Genomic DNA, 19,741 nt, shown 5'->3' with positions numbered 1-19,741 from the left:
AGTTAAATAAGTGGTGAGCTGGTTGCTACTACTGCAACAGAGAGCCTAAAGAAGTCCAGTGGCCCTAGGCTGGGGGCACTTCCTCAGTGTGCCCTGCCCTGGTCTCCTCCTCCCCACCCATCACTGATGCCACCTATCTTTGGGAAGAAAGGTGGAGGGGTGGTGATACGGCTTCTGCCCTGCAGCCTGGCAATTGGTCAAGTAAGCTGCTTGGCATCTGTTGGTTTAAGGATTTCTTGAGGATCCTAGTCCAGTGCTCAGGAGCCCCGTCTGCTGGAGCCTGTCTCCGGGGCATCAAAAGATCCAACAGGCTTTGTCTTAGTCCCGAGCTGGCATTTCCCGAGTTGGAAAAATCAAACTAAGACTTGTTCCCATCATTGAGGTTTCTGACCTGGCCAACCGGAAGCAAACTGTGTGTGTGTGTGTGTGTGTGTGTGTGTGTGTGTGTGTGTGTGTGTGTGTGTGTGTGTATCTTTGCAGGCAAGTTTTACTGTAAGCCTCACTTCATTCACTGTAAGACGAACAGCAAGCAACGCAAGAGACGAGCACAGTTGGAGCAGAAGAGAGAGGTAAGCTGTGTCTCTAAGGACTGGGCTGATACAGAGGAGTTCTCCGTAGCAAAAGGATTTTGCAGGCTCTCAAAGCCAGGCCAGCTTTCCAAACCCTGGAGGGGCCGAACCTATTCCCAGGTGACAGTTAAGCAGCTCCTTCCCAGGGTGCGAGGTTCCTTAGCCGGTCTCTCAGGTGTGTGGCTCACACGCTTCTTCCAGGAAGCTGAGAAAAGCTTGCCCCTATGCTGGGGCTGGGACTGCCTGCAAGGTGACAGACAAGCCGTAAGATCCCCGGATGCCTGGGGCTCGCCTGGCCACAGGGCACTGCTTGCAAGAATACCACCTTCTGTCCTCCCCCGCCCGGCCATTTTTTCAGGTTCTTGCGTGTCTGCCAAGCAAAAGCACTGTGTTTACAGGTGTTTTGGCAGCAGTGCCCCCTTCTGGTGGCTCTCCTCAAATGCCTCCTTAAGTACCAGCCACCAAGACCCTCATAACTCAAAAGGTGTTCCTAATTCAACGAGTAGCATAGGCTTAATGAAGAAAAATAGGGAAATTCATGAAAGTGTACACAAAAGGAGAGTTCAGTCACCTGTCATTGCTTTGTCACTTTTATCCACTTGTGCTTTTTGAAACATCTCTTCCCAGCTCTTTCCCTCATTGGAATCCTATCCAGGATGTTTTTGTCTCTTCCTCTGTTTGTAAACACAATGTCAAGACCAGTTTTCCATGACTTCAGACATTCTTTTTGAGAGGCCAATGTTTTAACGCGTAGAAAAGATGATTCTGTTTTGTGGATGGCCAATACTGTGTTTCCTTAGTGCCACACTGTCAGGCCTCTGTGTCGCTTGGTGTTTTTGTCTGACAACTATTCTCACATGAGCATCCTCGTGCATTGTCTCTACCCATACCGCACTATGTGGTCTCTAGTCTTAGAATTAGGCTGATCGGTCAAGTGCATGGATAGTCTGAAGGCTCAAGTACCCTACAGTCAGTGTGCGCGTTCTCACTTGCCACACCTCCCCCACCCCCAGAAGAGATGGGCCCATTGTGGACACCACCTGTGGCATGGAACTGGGGGCTGAGGCCTTTCAGCAGGGCAGGGGCTGCTGGCTGACTCCAGGGCCCGCCAAGCTCGCTTCCTGTGGTCTGCTTTGTTGCATGGGCTCCTGGGTGAGGCTTGAGAACTGGTTAGTCTGTGACATTTCTCTCTCTCTATCTCTATCTCTATCTCAGGAGGAGAGCACATGGCAAGAACAGGACACCCCTCGGCGAGACGCGCCAACGGAGAGCTCTTGTGCAGCGGCTGCCATCAGCACCCCGGAAGGCAGCCCCCCAGGTACCTCCACCTCCTTCTTTAGGAAGGTGCTGGGCTGGCCGGGGGCCCTGCTCAACATCCCCCGGGGCCTGCTTAACTGGATTCGGGGACTTCTGCGCGCCATGGGCCTCCATATCAGGGACAATGCTCACAACTACTGCTACACATACGAGCTCCTGAGCCTGGGGCTTCCGCTCCTCTGGGTCTTCTCTGAGGTCCTGGCCGCCATGTACAGGGAATCCGAGGAGTCCCTGGAGAACTTCTGCAGCTGGGTGCTCAGTTGCATCTCAGTCAAGCTGCCCTGAGCCGCCCAGCCACCCAGAGCGCCCCACAGCGTGTGTGACGCTTGCGGGGAAAGCCCAGCGTCTGCTCTCCTTTCCCCATTGTCTTCAAAGCCAAAGAGGCTCACACTGGCTGCCTTCACCAGCTCTGTCAGGGTGAACATCCACTTGGTGCCGGGCTAGGGTCAACATGAAGGATGTGTTTTTTTGGTTTTTTTTTTGTACAATCTTTTTTTATACCAAAGTGAGCCATATTTCTGGGTTTACATTTCAATTTTTAACTTTTGATAAGCCAGGAGAGGATTTTTTTTTTCTTCTTTTTCTATGTGTGTCGATTTTGCTAGGCATGGTTTTCAAGTTCATTACTGGTCTTACATACAGCTTCAGTGAGGCAGTGGCTTTGAAGTGGCCACTGCCTGCGAAGCTTGTGATCTGGGATTCGGTAGACAGTCATGTACCACCTCCTGACCAGTGCCTTTCCACCCATGTCCCTGGGTACCACCTGGCCATAGCAGCCAATTGTTTGCAACAGGAAAGCATTTCTATGTTGTAAGAAAAGACTATGAGGCCAGAAGAGAATTAAACCTACTAAAGCACATAGCAGTCAGAGCTGACTGTTACTTGTTCTCCCTTCGTTTTGAAATCCAGTAATCGCTTAGAGGCCCCTCCCCCCAGTCCTACCTTGCCACCAAGCGAAATTGCAGCTGAACCCCTAAGGTTGGACCACACTGCCTCAAGCACACATGTCCCTGCCCACTTGGCCCCTAGGGCCTTCTGACCATGCTGAGCTCCACCAGTGCTGCAGACCAGCCCTGTAAAGCTGGGGCAGTTTAACTCTCTGGCTCCCTGCCTGTTCCCCTAGCTCAGCTGTAGGCTCAACCAAGTCCATCCAAGGTCCCTAATGACCAGCCGGAATGGAATGGAAGACACTGTCCTTTGAGCTTGAGCGTGTTAGCACCTCCATGGTGCAGGGGCAGCGGGCTCATGGCTCGCAGGTGCAGTCCACTTGGCTGACATGCGTGCTTGGCTAAAACAGTTAGGAAACAGTTTCCCACCACCCCCAGAAAAGGAATGTGCCTGACCTCCAGAGAGAGGCTCAGCTGTGGGTGGCTGGGCATGTAAACTGCTTATTGGATGACTCAAACACTGTACACCCTGATGAGGCCAAGCCTGAGCACTGGGTCCGCCTGTATTATTTCTTGTGGGTATCCACAGGGTCTCTCAGAGCACCCCACTGCACTCTGCCAAGGGGTGCAGGGTCCAGGGAGCCATTGAGAGGCTAAGCCGAGAAGGCCTGCTTTGGGGCTCAGCCTGTCCAGAGTTGCTGGACCTTAGATAGCACCAGACAGTTGTTATCATTAGAGATTCCTCCAGATTAACAGAGCGAGACAGCCTGGCACGGGTTAGGAGCCAGAGAGCCTGAGCGCTCTGAGATGACAAGCTGCTGTATGATGGGAAGAAAGGGTGGGGAAGGCTGTGTTTCCGTAAACATGTCCCTCAAATCCTTGGAAAAGCAGACCCCTGGCCTTGGCCAAGTCTGTGAGAACCGGGGCCTCTATTCATGTTCAGTCTAAGTCCAGCAACTCGCATTGTGCTGTCCTCAATCTTTGCTACGGTTTTAATGTTCAACCTGATCATGAAGGTGGGGCCTGATGCCTTTGTTTGATGAGAGAAAAGTAAATTCTTGGGGGCATGATTGGAACAGTCATGAATTTTTGACTATCATCAACTCAGGGTGAGCTGAGGTGCTTTCTGGAATGTTCCACGCAGCCTGAGTGGAATCTCTTAGCATGTATTTAAGGCCCTGAGGAGGACTGGTTTGCATTACTCTGGCAGACAGGGTGTGCCTGCCGCAAGATTCAGATGTCTGTAAAATGTTCTGAAACCTGGAACCATCCCGGTGTGCAGCACCAGACATGTGAGTGGCTCCTCAGGAAAGAAGGCCCAATCTCCACCTTGTATTGGAGCGTCCACATGAGACCCTAGAATAAGATGGGGATGCAGGGGCATTCTGGGGGCATTTCTAGCTCCTGGTGGGGGACAGCAGAAGGTTGGCGACATGCCAGCCATGTGCCAATCATAGCTGGGTCGCTGCGGGAAATGTTGTTCTCTCTTGAGCAAGCAATGACTTCTCTTTTGTAACAATTGCCTTATTTCCACTCCCACTGCCTTCTCGGATGGCCGCCTGTTTTCCTTCCCCAGCCCCACCCCGCCGCCACCGTCCCACCCTTGCACTAAAAATCTCTTTTCTGTCTTTCTCTCCTTCCAACCTGACACTGTGGCCATCAGTTCATTTCACCCTTCCAGTTCTACACCCACTTCTTGGCTGACACAGTTCTGCTCGGAGGTGACTGATTTTCTTGCCAATCTTCAGAGAGTGGCACTAACCCCTGCCCTGCTTCCTGCAACTGTTCTGCCCTGCCGCCGCCGCCACCACCAGTGGTATGGGGTTGTGCTGACTGTGAGCGTCTTGCATACTAATGGACTCTTTCAGTGGCATGGTTGGTTAGCAGCATGGGGTGATGTCCAGCCCAAAAGGCCCTGTTCTGGTCCCACTGCCCTGCAGCCAGCAGCTCGGTCCTCACCAAGTGCATGTCCTGCCTCTCCTTGGCTCCCTAGGCCGGCCTCCGTGCATGCTTTCCCCACTTGTGCTTGCAAAGCCTTGTGCCTTCTTGGGAGGGTTGACCCTGACTGGGAGACAGAACCATATGGAAGGGCTGTATCACCTCAGAAAAGGTGTTGAGTAGCTCGTACAGACCTGCCTCATCTCCAATTGGCTCTAAAGTAAGAATTGCTCATGGCCTTGGTTGAAGCCTATGTAATTCCTCTAGCAGAGGTTACACACCTCATCACAAGCTTGTGCCTTACTCTGGGTTCTGAGCATGTGATCAAGATGATTCTTGCAAGTCCTTTCTGGCGGCCTGCCCTCTAGATCCCAGGCCTCTGCTGTGACTCTCCCTACCTGCCTTGGTTTCTAATGCCCCCTAATGAGGCAAGCGTTGCATGCAGAGCAGTCCTGGGCCCAGGCTGGCTTTGGAAGATGAGCTGTTAGTTGTAATGCCCCTGTGGCTCTGTTCAAGGCCTCTTCTCTTGCCGACTCCTTTACCTGGAGCATCAAAGGCTTCCCAGAGAAGCAACACACCAAGTCATGATGGAGCTTTCATAGGTCAGGCCCTGTGGTATCTGTCTTGCATGTGCCCAGAGCTGCTGCAGCCTCCTGGCCTGTCTGCTCAGTGTTGCCTGCTGCGTCCTCGCCATGTGTGTGCAGAGCCTGGCCAGTACCAAGTCGATGCTCTTGTGTTATCTTCTCTTTCAGAGTCTTCCTCCCTTTCTAGAATGTCAACCAAAGAGTGCCCTCCACCCATCCCCCCTCCCCTACCCCATCTCTCCTTAGCTAGCCGCCCCATCTCATCACAAGGCATGTTTGTGACATTGGGTAATCATTTGCAGTGCCACACAAAAACCCTGTATTTTGCACACGGCAAACAATGTTTAGCTTTATTTATGGTATTTGATGCTGTAAATGAAAATAAATATGGTTCTTTATAAAGCTCATTGTTTCCTCTCTTCTTTGCCAGGGAAGCTTCTTAAACCTCCGACACGGGGACCGGTTTAGGGGGTCTGTGTTCCCTAAACTGCTGGCAGGGCTTGCACTCTGGTGACCCGGGACTCTCTGGGGGCTGCGCTGGGGCACTGTCAAAGGAAATATTACCCAGGGGTAATATTTGGAAAATGTCACCTATTCTCCTGGGTTGGGCTTGGTGGTCTCTTTCTTGAAAACTCACTGGGCTTGGCTGTTCTAAGTGCTGGACATATTAGGTGAGGATCTTAGAGAAAGATGGTACCCCTTCCCCACCTCCCACCCCCAGCCTCCACAACGTAGCCCCATAGCAGCTTTCCCTGTAAACTCTGCACCATTTAGGTTGTTACAGCGAAGGTGGATCTTGAGCATTTCAGGCTGGTCCAGCTGAATGCTGAGAAAGAGGTAAGGAGGCAGAACTGGATGTGGGTCTCAGGATGGCAGTGGCCACTCAGGTATGCTTATCCCGTGGCGAGCTGTTTGCCATCCTAGGAGCCCTGTCTTGTCCCCGAAGGCTCAAGCCAGTGTTCATCTTACATGTTGTGGCTCACCCCGTGGGGTCACTTGGGGATGGATTTGAGGTCTCAGCTGGCCTGGGACATGCCCTAGGTGGCTGCTCCTCAACTTTCCTATCATGGGCAGTACCTGCCTTTGCCAGGCTCCATGGAGTTGGGCTACTGGCCCTGGCATGAACATTACCTGCATGCTTCATGAGTGCCCTGGCACCCACCAAGGGACCTTTCTGGGGCCCTGGCCTCTGCCTTGTGCGGCTGGCACCTGGAGCTGCCTTCAGGGCTGTGTCCATCATGGCTGAGGGTCCTGGGCCCTTACCCAAATGAGTTATGCTTTCCTTTCACTCAGAGAAGGAGGTCGGTGACCAGGAGTTGGGGGCTGCCTTGAGCCAGTGAGTCATCCTTCATGCTTCTGTTATCCAGCAGTGTGTCCCTAGGTACCCAGGCCTGCTGGACCATACACAGTGTTGTTTCTTTTGCGTGTGCTGCATTACTCATTCAACCCAGCTTGACTGAAGAGTTACAGCTGAGAAGAAAGCAGGCAAAGAAGCAGACATAAATCCCTGCTCAGTGGAGCTTGCCATTTGGTTTGGTTTTTCTGTTTGAAGTTTGTTTCTAGACTGTGGTGCCATGGAGGGGCTTCCTAGCAGAGGACACTTGAGACACGTTTGTGCTGATCTCCTCTGTCCCCTGGGCAGTGCTGGGCTTTGTCCACGTGGTAAGTCTCTCGGGAGCCCGTGGCAAAGCAGCTGTGTTAACTTTGCTTAAGCCCATGTCCCCTGCCTTGTTGAAGTTCTTGTTTTGTTCTCAGAATTTGTTTTTATTTTTTTTTGGATGATACATTTTTCATAAATAACGCTTCACAAGGTGTTTTTTTTTTTTTTGATTTGTTAATTTGACAGGCGGAGTGACAGAGAAAGAGAATCTTCAGTTTCCTGGCTCAGTCCCTAAGCGGCCACAGTGGCCCGTGTTGAGCCAGGCGAAATCCAGGAAACTGGATCTGCATACGGGTCTAGACCCCACATGGGTGCAGGGACCCAAACACTTGGCCCGTGTGCTGCTGGTATATTAGTAAGGAGCTAAATAAGAAAAGGAGACGTTGGGACTCAAACCCCAACACTCCTGTAAGGGATGCTGGTGTTACAAGCAGTTGCTTAACTTGCCAAGCCACAGTGCCTGCCCAATGTAGGATACTCTTCCATCCAGAAACGCTGGGCTGAAGATGTTAATATTTTAAAGTGCCACAGAATTACATACGGATAACTGCATAAACTTTAAACCTCTAGTAGGAAGAACTACATAGAAAAACATTTAAAACAATTTATAAGAATAATAATGAAAATATGAAATGGGAGGAAATCCGAGTTAACTCTAAAGAAGTTCACTGCCACGGTCTTTAAAGTGTCCATTAGAGCAGGTGTTCCCAGGTGGAGGGTCAGTTCGCATTCACTGATTGTGCGATGATGAGTAGACAAAGCCTGGGGTAAATAGCTCATACTTAAGCACAGTAAAAAGTAAACACTACAAAGAAAAATGTGAGCACTTACGGAAATGCCCTGACTTGGCTTTCAAAGCTGTGTCAATTGCGCCACCCCCCACTGGAGGCAGGGATGGGCAAAAAAATAATAATAATAATAAATTGATTTCATAGAGGAAAAATAAGAATTTAATCAGTAACCAGCATGACAGTGTTTTTCTGGAAGGCCATATGGCAACGAGCGTTAGGATCTGGCAAAGGTCTCTGGGCCTCTTGGTGCGGGAGTCCCGCCCCAGGGATTTATGCTAAGGAAATAGTACTGTTCAAAAGTGAGAGAGCTCTGAGCAACTTGAGAGGGACGTGAAGGAAGTAGATCTGCCACAGTCATCACTGTAACATGAAGCAAAAAACTCCCCAAGTCAGGCAAAGAGGTCGTTGCTTCCTGCTCTGCTCTGGGGCCAGCTGTTATGTGCAGAGCGCTTTCCCTGAGCCAGGTGCTAGGCCCAGCAGTGTCTCCTTAGCTCTCCTTCTGCTGGGGCCATGCCGAGGCCGGGACCCACAGGAGAGTAGTTCCCACAAAGGAGCTTACTGGCACTGGGAAAGGGTCTCCAGTGCTATGAGACAGAGTCGGGAAACCTCAGAACCTTAGTGCGGTGCCTACCAGGAGCCCCGCAACTGACTACGGGGCCTCTAGGGGTGAAGCCGGGGACAGAGTGGCAGGTGCTCTGTGCCACTAAGTCCTAGGTGCACTTTTTTGGTTGTGTCCAGCCGGGGATGTCTGCGCTGAGCTGTGGCTCAGAGTACCTGGCCAGACAGCTTCAGGCTGAGAACACACCGGGTGGCTCCCTCTCTGTTTCTCCTGGGCTCTGAGTCCCCAGCTGTCCCCAGCCACAGCCCTCAGGGTGCCCTGACCTTCTTCCCTCTCACTGACCCCAACAGGTCTTGGATTTTGCTTTGATAATTATCTGGAGCCTGATAAAGCCAGGGTGCACATTCCAGCTATTTCCTGCTTCCCACCCAGTATTCCCACCTCCATCTGGATGTCTCCAACTCCAGCACCTACCTCCAAGCCCACTCCCCTGCTTCCCCACCCTTGACTTTGGCCTTCCCCATCCAGGGCAGTGGCCCTGCCCCTCTTTCTCCTCTCAGCCCGAAAGCCTTGGACCCATTTTTTCTCTTAGCCTCACACCTAGGCACCAGCACATGCCAAGAACAGCCGGGATCTGTCCATTTCTCCCTGTCTTCTGGGACCACTTGGGATTCAGCCTGTTTCAGGTCTTCCTGGATTAACACAGCAGTCTCCTGACAAGGCCTCCTAGCTGCCGTCCCTTGCCCTCAACCTGTTGTAATGCAATGACCCATGGAGATTGTGGCCTAGATTCTACCTCTATTGGGAACTCTCCAGAGCTCTCCAGCTCACACCCTTAGGAACTATCAGTGGAGTCTGCCCCTGTGCCCATCTCCTCTCCTACACTTCTTCCTCATATACTCTGTCCCAGCCACACTGTCTGCCCTGGGACTTGGCTCAATCTGCTCCCCAGGCCACTGCATCCTTCCAGCCTCCTCCAACCACTCCCTCACTCAGCCAAGACTCCCTGGAAACCCTCCCCAGGCTCCTTACACACCTGTGGTTTTCCCACTGCATCTGTCACCTGCAGAGACATTATATCAGTCTCTTGGCCCTGCAGGTGCTATTTGTTTGCATTCCCCCACCCCCCACCGGCTGGAATGTCAGCTTTAGGAGGCTATAACTACTCTGTTTCTTTTGAAGCCCAACAGGTAGCATGAGCTTGGTCATTCGTAGACCCTTGTAAATATCCATGAACTAGGTACCCTCTGGTCTGGACCCCAGCAGGCAGCCACCTCTGGCTGGAGGTCTTGTTGGCCTGCAGCATCCCCCGCAGGAGGGCAACAAGGCAGGGAGGAGGATAAGGTGGATGTGAGCCCTTTGGTTTCGAGAAGGGAGTTTGGGTGTGCTTCTGTTCTACCCTCTCGGGACGTTCATCTCTTGGTACAGCACAGCCCTTACAGTGGCAGATCAGGCCTGCAGCAGCCACAGAGAGTGGTGCTAGACGGCCCTGGATGCCAGAGTCCAGCTCTGGGTCTCTCAGCTCAAGATCACATGCAGCCTCTCTTGGCTCTCCACTGTCCCTGGCTTTGGCGTTAGGAATCCCCAAATGTTGCCCCAGGTGTCAGAGTGTCAGTCCTATCCACCCAGGATGGGGCTGAGGCTTCCTCTTGCCAAGGCTGGTGGGTGACTCAGGTTGGTTCTGACCTTCTGGCTTCAGACATTCCTGCAAGTGCCTGGAGCAGAAACAGAGGCTATATGCAGAGGAAGGGCCCAGGACAGCAAGGGAGACCTAGCATAGATAAGGACACTGCCCTCACCTTCTGTTCCGTCTTCCTCAACCTCAAGGAGTATAACCACTGCCAACCACATTTCCTAGACTCCCTTGCAGCTGGCTTCCTGTTAGGTTGGCTGCGGGAAGCACTGGTGGGAGACTGTGGCTTGGAATGAGGAAATCAGGTGCACCTCCCACATCCTGCAGCTCTGGACACCCCTGTGACCCCAGCTCTTTCCCCTGTCCATCTTTGCACCCTGCTGCCTGTACGCATGCTCTCCATGGAGCTCCCCTCTGGGATTCTGCTTAAACCTGTTACACTTGACTCCACCACTTTGTTTCTCCAGTTGGGCAGTCAAATAGAATAGAGAGCAGGACAGTAGGTGGAGTTTCACCAGGCCCTGTGCTAGCAGTGGCCCTAGCAAGAAAAGGCATGTATGACCCTCAGTTATATCCCCTGTAAAATGGGGCTGATGGCAGGTGACATAGGAGCATGCACCCCTGGTTTCTGGGGTAAGTGGAGACCACTCCTGATTTGGGTCAGAACGGCTCCTCCTAGTCCTGACCTTGTAGCAGGGTGGGCGTGAGGGGTGGGAGTGGCCTGGCTGGGTCCTTGCAACTTCTTGGGGAGCACAGTGGAAGGCCAACAGCAGCTGTTCTGGAAGGTGCTGGATTTTTCCCCCCCCCCCCCCCCCCCCCGTTCTCATGTATTCCACCCCCTGTGCTCCTGGATTCTCTCCCTTTCAGGCACAAAATGACTTCAGCAAGGTCTAAGCCAGGTAGCAGCTGGCCAGGGAAAACAGTGGGGAGAGGACCGTGCGTGGCCTGGTGGAAAGGGGACTGTGTTAGGAGGTGTACCCTGTCTGTGGCTGGCCTGGAGCGGCCACAGCCACAGCTGCTCTGGGTCCCCGTGGGTGCCTGGATGGAGGTGTTCCCTCTGGCATCCTCTGAGGTGGGGACATTGGAGGTGAAGAATGTTTGAAGGAAACAGGCACACAGGTGCTCAGTGAGGCCTGCAGCTGCTTCTGTCCCTGTCATGGCTGCAGTTCCAGCACCCATGCCATACTACCACTGCTGACAGGTGCGCATGGACAGGGACCCCACACACACCCTGGGAACAGAGAGAGGTGTGAGTGGAGAAGCTTCTCTCAAGCCCCAGGGTTGGGGGAAGGGCAGAAGCAGGAAAGGAAGAACGCACTGCCCCTTGGAGTTTTTCTTCATTAAGCTTGCAAATGTGTGATGGTTTCTTTGCCACCAAGTCTCCACCTCTGGATGCTTTGGCCTGGTTCCTGCCAGGTGTCCAAGTTCTTTGAGGCAGCTGGGCCTGCTCCGGTGGCACTTATGGCCCTTCAGTCAGCTTTATCCTCCACCCACAGGAGCCAGGCTGAGCCCTTAGCCTGCTCCACCCTTAAAAAATCTCAGTGCAAGGAAGAAACAGGAGATCAGGACCCCAGGATGTGGGCCTGTGGTTCCGTGCCCCACAGCCTCAACTGCCTGCAGCTGCCCATCCCCACAGCCTCTCCACTCCGCCTCCACTGCTCTCATCCCTCCTGCTCAGTGCACCCAGGCTACAGGAGTATGGAAGGTGGGGGTACACAGCTGGACCCCTTGGGATTACTGCATTGGACTCTAGGCTACATGTTGGCACCAGCTCTGTTCCAGGTGCCCAAATCAGGGAGCCCTGAAGCAGCTGGTTTGTGGTAGTGATGTCACGGGTGCGTGAATAGGGTTAGGCCAAGCCAGAGAGTCATTTGAAGCCTCTGCTCCTATCACAGGCATGGATTTTCCAGTGGCCAAAGCCAGGCTGGCCGCTAGGCTTCATGGCAGTGGGGCACAAAGATGGGCCCCCTCCCCTTGTAGCAGGAAGGACGACTGTGGCTTTGCACAGGGAGGGAGCACACGACAGGTGCATAATCCAGGCAGGTTCCTAGAACAACGGCCACATGCCATGGTGCCTGTTCATGGGGTCTGTGTGTTCCCAAAGAGACCATGACCTGTGCCAGTGCCCAGCCTCTCTGGGCTCCTGTTTCCTCAGCAGGCAAGTGAGGACAGCAGTAGTGCTTCGTTCTTAGGATGGGTGTGCACAGTTCATGCTCCCCAGAAGAGAAGAAAGGGATCACTGCCACGGTTACCATCACTGTCATCATTGCATCACATCATGGCTGTGACACAGCCAGACATCAGTTACATTCCTTAAACAGCCCTCTGCCCCCAGTGCCACCAGCGTGGACAAAACTGCACACACGTACATATGACACATCCCGTCAGTGTGGACATCACACCGTGTACACACATGTATGCACATGCCCCACCAGGGTACACACACACACTTATGTGCACACACATGTGCACACACTCTGCCAGGGTGGACACACACACCTGCATACACACACATGTTCACACATGTCCCATCATTGTGGACACACACACACACACCTATGTGTACACACTCACAGGCATCATGGGTCTCTGCAATATTTTCAAATTTGAGGTTTTTACATAAGACCCAGCATCTCTGGGATTCTCTTTACAGGTGGTAAGTACAGTTAAGCAAGTAGATAGCATCTCCCAGAGAGAGTGGGTGGGACTGAGACGAGCAGGTTCAGGTAACAGCGAGCCCCCAGGTGGAGGGCTCCCTAAAAGACTGGGTGAATGAGAAGTGCCAGAGAGGCATGGGAGAGGGGGGTCCTGGAGCAGGGTGGGCATATATCAAGGGTTGTGGAAGGTACCCCCAAATTCTGTGACCTGGGGTCAGGGAGGCCCTTTGGTGGGGGTAGTGTGGGAGGAGTGGAGACATAGGCAGGATTTATACGGGTTCCCAGAGTTAGGGAGAGTGAGGGTGCCAAAGTTTTCCAAAGGGATTGGGTGGGAAGGAGAAAGATGGGCAAGTGGGCAAGGGATGGGAGTTGGGAAGAGATTTCTAGAAGCAGGAGAATTTGGAAGACGTAAAGACGGATGATAAGCTAGGAACACGAGGAAAAGCAGATGATGGCTGGGGTGGAGCAGTGGGCAGAGATAAGAGATCTCCCCAGAAAGGACAAAAACGCCTCCCCTGAGGCTGGCTGGAGGTGGCCACAGGGAGGACATTATTATTGTTGAGTATCTACTGCTCTTAATCTCACCCTACAGGAGACAATAACCAGAACAAAACAGTCATGTCTTTTCTCAGGAGGTAAGACATCCTCTACAGAGAATCGCAGGGCAGAGGAGAGCCAGTTGCAGGAGGTGTGGGACAGAATGCCCAGGGCAGGCTTTGGGGGCAGGTGACATTCCACCATGTGCCAGTGCAGGCAAGAGGAGCCTGGGAAGTGACTCTCCTGGACAGTAACAAGAGCCACCTGTGGGCCTGAGTCAGGTGCAGTGCAGGAGGGGCCACAGCAGGGGGCGCTACCCCATCACAGAGGAGCAAGGGCCAGGTAGACGTGAGGAGTGCATTGACACAGGTTGAGGTTGCCGCGTGTGTTGGACTCCAAGCAAGCTGTGGCGTAGAAAAGTCTGGAATCAAGGCAGGCGGTCAGTCTGGGAGAGGCGATTGCCCAGAGCTGTTTGCAGCTGTGGGAGCAGACACATCCACTGAGCTTGTGAGCGACAGAGGACCCTGCAGTGCCAGGAGGTCAAGGGGAGAAGGTGCAAAGAGCCATGGAGACTGACGAGGAGGCAACCAGTGGTGGGGAAGGGGTGCGGGCACAGAGCCAGGCTGGGCTGAGCCGGAAGCTGAGGAGGGGGAGGGCTGGATCAGGTATAAGGAGCCCCAAAGTTGCAACCTGTTGGAGGCTGTGGTTCTGGCAGCAGTCTGGAGGCTGCTGGTACCTGAAATGGACCCTCTGAACATTTCTGAATACGGCTTGCTCTTTTCAGATGAAGTGTACATTTGTGCCCTGCAGCAGTGCTATCCCCTAAGTGCCAGGGGCAGCTGGTGGGCTGAATGGCGTTTGGGAAGTCAGTCTTGGGGTATGCAGAGGAGTCATCCACAGCATCCTGCTTGATCTCCTGGAGGAGCAGGTGCACCACAGGGCCACTCATTCCCACCATCTCTCTAGTTCTGTTCTCCTCTCAGCAGATGAGCCCACCTTCCCCAAGAAACCCAAGGGCATCCCCGAGCCGCAGCCTTGTGACATGCAAGAGGAAGTCACCTCCCCCCTGCCTTCTGAGTGGACCTCAGTGAGGATCAGCCCTGGGGAGGACACAGTTGGCCAGGATGTGCTGGCCGTGCGTGTCCTGGTCACCAGCGATGACAGCAGGTACGCTCAGTCTGCGCAGGCTACGGGTGGTACAGACAGCATGGGATAGGATGGTATCTGCATATGCTTGCACTGGGCTGGGTGTGCCTCCTTTCTCATCTGTAAACAGAAGACCATCTCAGGGGAAGACCAGAGCATGAAGACAAGTAACGTGTGCAGAATAATGTCCAGCAGCTAGGGGACAATCTGGGGAGACTCCGGCCCCACTGTTGCCCTGCTAAGAGGCCAGTATCATACAGGCTGCAGCAAGAGTGCAGAGGGGGTGTCACCCGTCACAGGGAAGACACTGCAGACTCCCCCTCTCCAGAAGATGGGGGTGTCTGATAATGGGCAGGGCAGGAGGTCCTGAGTCCCTGGTGTCCTGGGGGCAGCTTCTCACTTCCTGATTCAGAGTCTGCTGGGCTGGGGATTAGCAGTACACACTGCCACCTGTCTGTGGGGTGCAGCGTTTAGCAAGCCAGACTCTGGGCCTCCCCAGACACACATGGGCATGGAACCCCTTCACAAGGCTGACTGCTTAGGACTTAGCAGGTACTGACACTGGGGGTGGGACCCGTACGAAGTCCTGGATTTCATGGAACTTTCACCCGATGGGGTGGCCAGTGAAAGAACAAGGAAACTGCTAATAAGAATACCTCACCTGGGCCAAGAGCAGAGTTAGGATCGGGATGTTTGAGGGGTCTCCAAAAAGGTCGTGGAAAATACATGCCATCAGCAATCCAGGCGTGGATTGCACCAAATTCAAATTGGCTTTCAATTCCATTTTCCATGAACTTTTAAAAAAATGAGAAATATAGAGTTAGAGACAGTGCTGCTATCTGTTCATTCAGTCCCCAGAGACAACAACAACCAGAGGTAGGCCCAGGGCTGGAACCAGCAGCTGAGCCTCACTCTGGGTCTCCCAAGAGACCATCAGGGACCCAGGTACTTGAGCCATCACCTGCTGCCTCAGGGTGTGTGCTGGCAGGAAGCCGGAAGCAGGAGCAGGAAGGGACTCACACCTAGGCTCCCAGTTGTGGGGTGCAGGCATCCACACCTGCATCCCAGCTGCGGAGCCAATGTCCAGCCCTGGCAGACTGTGTAAAATGCTCTCATATGATACAAACTCATGGATCAGGAACCACCTTGGTATCAGTTAGGGACTCCAAAGCCACATCTCCCTAAGCTTGACTGTGACCGTCACCCAGGCTGCCGTAGTCTTGGCAGCTCCCCTGGCATGTCTGGGTAGCATCCTTCTGCTTCTGGAGCATGGCTGGCTGTGAGGCAGGATATAGAGGACCACTGAGCTGTGGATCCTTCATCCTCCACCCAGGGTCGTTCCGGTGGCCTTCAAGGCAGAAGGGCGCCAATGTCCTTGGAGGCCTGGACTTGGCACTGCACTGTGCTGGTCCACTTGCGTGTGATTGGCCACACATGTCACATGGTCAGCCCAGATTCAAAAGGGAAAGAAGTGGACTCCATCCTTTGTGAAGAGAGGCTGAAAAATCCCCCTGCAAAAGAGAATGATTGCAACCATGTTTAGAAAGCGTGCACACCAGCCTCTTGAGAAGGTGTGATTCAAGCCAACAAGAAGGGATGGCCAAGAGGGTTGGAGGAGGAAGCCCCGGTGGTCACAGGGCTGGGTTGTGTGAGGCAGGGAAGGCTGTTTCTAGGAGAGGTTTACTGTGTTAGAAGCCACCGAGTTCTTCAATCCTGGCTCTCTGGGACTTGGGAATGGGGCCGGGAGCTGTGCTTCAGCAGGTCCTGCAAGCCTGCTGCTTGTGTCTGTGGGAGGTTCAGGCTTTGGGGCTTGGCAAGCAGGGAATGGGCGCCACCTGCTCTAGGTTACCCAGTCTTCAGAGCCCCACCCCACCTCCAGACCTCAGTTAGGCAAGACAGTTTCCATCTCCCAACCCAAAGTGGCCTCAGTAGCAAAGACAGGTACACCAGCTCCTCCAAGGCCAGGCTGAAGCCTGCCCTTTCACCACCTCCCTGCCACCTCCCAGCCCGTGCAGCCATCCCCCTAGGGACCATCTCCATACATGTGGCTCCTGGCTACAGAGGGCCTCGGCATGCAATTGGTGTCACCTCCTTCACATCCCCACCACTGGCACCTGTGGGTAAACAGGACTGGGCCAGGCTGGGTCACAGGGAATAGAGTCTGCCGAAGCAAGTGCTGATGGGATAGGAGCAGCTGTGCTGGGTGCATATGCACAGAAAAAGAGCAAGCATTTAGTCATGGGAAGGTCGTAGCCACCCAGCCTGTAGCTCCAGGCCAGTCTGCCTCCCTCAAGCTCCCTGCCCCACCCTTGATGCTAGCAGAGAAAAGGGGCAGCCAAATGCCTGCAGTTTAGGGTCAGGGTCAGCTCAGCACTTCTGCCTGGGGCAGGCAAACGTCAGGACAGTCTGCAGCCCCTGGCTCATGGCATCCTCTGTCTGCCCTGACCCATGCCAGTCCCTCTTCTGACAAGAGTGTGTTGTATGGGATGCAGGTTCATCCAATGACTTGGTTTTACTATAGTCCTGGGTCCCGGGGAACAGGGTCTGTTGGAGCAGGTGCCAGGGAGGGCCAGGGGTGGGTACAAGGCTCCCGGCTCACCCCCTCCCTTCTTCTTCCTTCCAGCTCTGATGCTGAGTCTGACTATGGCAGCAACAAGGCCCCCAGGGTGAAGCCCAATGAAGAGAGACCCCCGCAGCCTCTGCCCAAGTCCCTGATCCGGCATGGCTCCCTGAAGGAGCCCCTGACCAGGGTTGTCTCACCACAGTGGCCTGAGGAGCCCCGTACCATGCTCGGTGAGCAGAGAGCCTGGGTGATGGCAGCAGGGTGAGCTTTTGGGTGGAAGCGGGGTGCAAGCTGGGGTGAGAGCCTGAGCTGAGAGAAGCTCTGGCTTCCAGGAGGGAGGACGTGGAAGGGGCCTGTGGGCCATTGCATCACAGGTAGGAAAAGATGGGGGGCAGGTTACAAGGTGCTCCTGGCTACAGCACCTCCCACCTGCCTCCCATGGTCTCCGAGGGAAGGGAGGTAGAGCATGGTCTCTGAGGCCACCTGGGTAAGGGTCTGGAATGGCACCCAGCACTATTGCCAGGCTGGAGGGCTGGGGAGAGGCACCTGAAAGTCCCTACAGAGTGGCATGCACTTGTACTGAGGATCTGTCCTGGGCTAGGAAATTCCTCACACATGGAGCCATGGCTCCTCTGGAGAGTGGCTCCAGCACCCCCTTGTGCAGGTGCAGTGACAGGCTGGAAATTCTGCCATGGCTCCTCCCTACCTCTCCAGCCCCTGAGCTCTGGCCAGTTTAGAAGTGATTGTACTGAGCAGCCTAGCTCTTCTGAATTGAGCCCTCTGCTTCAGTCAACAGCAGCTCTGGCCGGAACTGCTCTTGCTGGGGAGTGGCCTCAGATAAAACAGGCTCCCTGGATGGAGTGGGGTCCCTGACCGCATCAGTAGTACCAACCTCCTAAGCTGCCCTGGACAGCTGTAGCATGTCTGGTCCTGCACTGCCCCCTGGTGGCCAGGGGTTAAATTTTCATCAGGTCCTCAGGAATGTTGTCTTTCATATTTTATGCATATTATTTAACATATTTTATTTATATATATATCTTTAAATCATGGAAACTCATAATTTAGCCTATTGTGTGAGAGTGAAAGATTTTTAAAGGTTTTATTTATTTGAAAGAGACACAGAGGAGGAAGGAGATGAGTCTCCCATCGCTGGATTGCTCTCCAGATGGCTACAACCAAACCAAAGCCAGGAGCCAGACACTTCTTCCAGGTCTCCTACATGGGTGCAGGGCCCAAGGCTTTGGGCCATCCCCTCCTGCTTTCCCAAGCCATTAGAAGGGAGTTGCATTGGAATTGGGGTAGCCAGGACTAGAACCAGAGGCCCATATGGAATGCTGCACTGCAGGCTGAAGTCTTACCTGTTATGCCACAATGCAGGCCCCTGTGAGCCTTTTTTCAAAAAGGAAAGCTGGTCATCAAAATGCATTTGAGTGTGGTACTCTGCAGACTGGCTCGGCTAGGGAGGCAGTGAGCAGAGCCCTTGTCTGTGCCCGCTGAGGTCCTGGCCTGTTACTGCCTGAGCCCAGTACTCACTCACTCTCTCATCTCCCCATCACTAAGAAGCAGCCTGCCTGCTTTCTGTCCCTCTCCTCCGTCTCTCCTCTCTCCATCCTTTCCAGAGGATGTGTAGGGAATGTAGCTAGAAAAGCGTGAAGCTGAGTCATATGCCTGTGTCTGTGGACAATGAAGCCTCAGAATCAGGGCTGATGATACGGAGATGAAAGGGCTAAGTAACGCCTTCTCAGCAAACACAGTGTCCCTGGTGCTGGCTCTAAGAGCGTCCCCTGCTGGACGATGAGGGCAGGACAGCCAGCATGACTCAGAACCACTGTCCCAGGAAGATAGGGTGAGCTGGATAGAATGAGGCCGTGTGCCCAAGAGTTCAGCAGGTGTATGTGCCCAGCAAGGTCAAGCATGCTTCTGCACAGCCAGGATGGGAAAGGAAATGGGCCATGACTTTCTCCAGGTGGCCAGGAAAGCTGCAGAGGCTGGGCTCTGGGAGCTGCCGAGGACACAGACGTCCAAGATGCTCTCTGGTCCCTCACGTGGGACGGCCTTGCATCAGCCTGAGTAATTTTCTATCTTCTCTAGATGACCCAACACCCAGTGTAACATGAATATGGTGTCGGTGGTTGTCACCCCTCAATTCTTTGGGAACAATGACAAAGGGGGAAATTTGTGTGGCAGGACAGCAGTTTCCACCACCCACTGGCCCCAATAGTTTTATTTATGTTTTTTATGATTATTTGTTTGAAAGGCAGAGTTAGAGAAACGTGGAGAAGCAGAGAGAGAGAGAGATTTTTTCCTGAAGATTTTTTTTTATTAGAAAGTCAGATTTAGAGAGAGAAGGAGAGACAGAGAGGAAGATCTTCTATCTGCTGGTTCACTCCCCAAGTGGCTGCAACAGCTGATGCTGAGCTGATCAGAAGCCAGGAGCCAGGAGCTCTTCTAGTTCTCCCATGCAGATGCAGGGTCCCAAGGCTTTGGGCCATCCTTGACTGCTTTCCCAGGCCACAAGCAGGGAAACCCACAGGAAGGGAAGTAGAACAGCCAGGATATGAACAGCACCCATATGGGATCCTGGCACATGCCAGCCAAGGACTTTAGCCACTAGGTTACCATGCTGGTAGAGAGAGAGAGAATTCTTTTATGTGCTAGACAATGGCCACAATGACCACAGATGGGCCAGACCTGAAGCCAGGAGCCAGGAGCTTCATTTCCCACGTGGATGCAGGGGCCCAAGCTCCTGAGCCATCCTCCACTGCTTTCCCAGGTACATGAGCAGAGAGCTGGGTCAGAAGTGAAGCAGTTGGGGCACACACCGGTGCCCATATGGAATGCTGGCACTGCAGGTGGTATCTCCACTCACTGCCACAGTGCCAGTCTCCTGCAGTTGATTA

The 19,741-nt window shown here is 53.5% G+C and overlaps 1 protein-coding gene across 4 annotated transcripts in view; it reads left to right on the top strand.

Annotated features, from left to right (window-relative positions):
• MICAL2 (microtubule associated monooxygenase, calponin and LIM domain containing 2) overlaps window positions 1–5,697 on the top strand; it is a 131,772-nt gene extending 126,075 nt beyond the window's left edge. For 2 of the 4 annotated variants that reach the window (XM_040989101.1, XM_040989100.1), the window contains 4 exons: window positions 481–569; window positions 1,785–1,887; window positions 4,437–4,494; window positions 5,464–5,697. In XM_040989101.1, the coding sequence (XP_040845035.1) occupies window positions 481–569; window positions 1,785–1,887; window positions 4,437–4,477 (233 nt within the window). In that variant the 3' untranslated portion in view covers window positions 4,478–4,494; window positions 5,464–5,697. Of the gene's footprint in view, window positions 1–480; window positions 570–1,784 lie in introns of all 4 variants that reach the window. The other 2 variants (XR_005884764.1, XM_040989098.1) reach the window with 2 other exon arrangements.
• The last annotated feature ends 14,044 nt before the right edge of the window (window positions 5,698–19,741 follow it).

The sequence above is a fragment of the Ochotona curzoniae genome, unplaced genomic scaffold (genome assembly GCF_017591425.1).
Source record: "Ochotona curzoniae isolate NIBS_2020 unplaced genomic scaffold, NIBS_Ocur_1.0 contig_517, whole genome shotgun sequence".
NCBI classification, from domain to species: Eukaryota; Metazoa; Chordata; class Mammalia; order Lagomorpha; family Ochotonidae; genus Ochotona; species Ochotona curzoniae.
The sequence above is the reverse complement of the archived record's forward strand: the minus strand, read 5'-3'. Positions and strand labels throughout refer to the sequence as shown.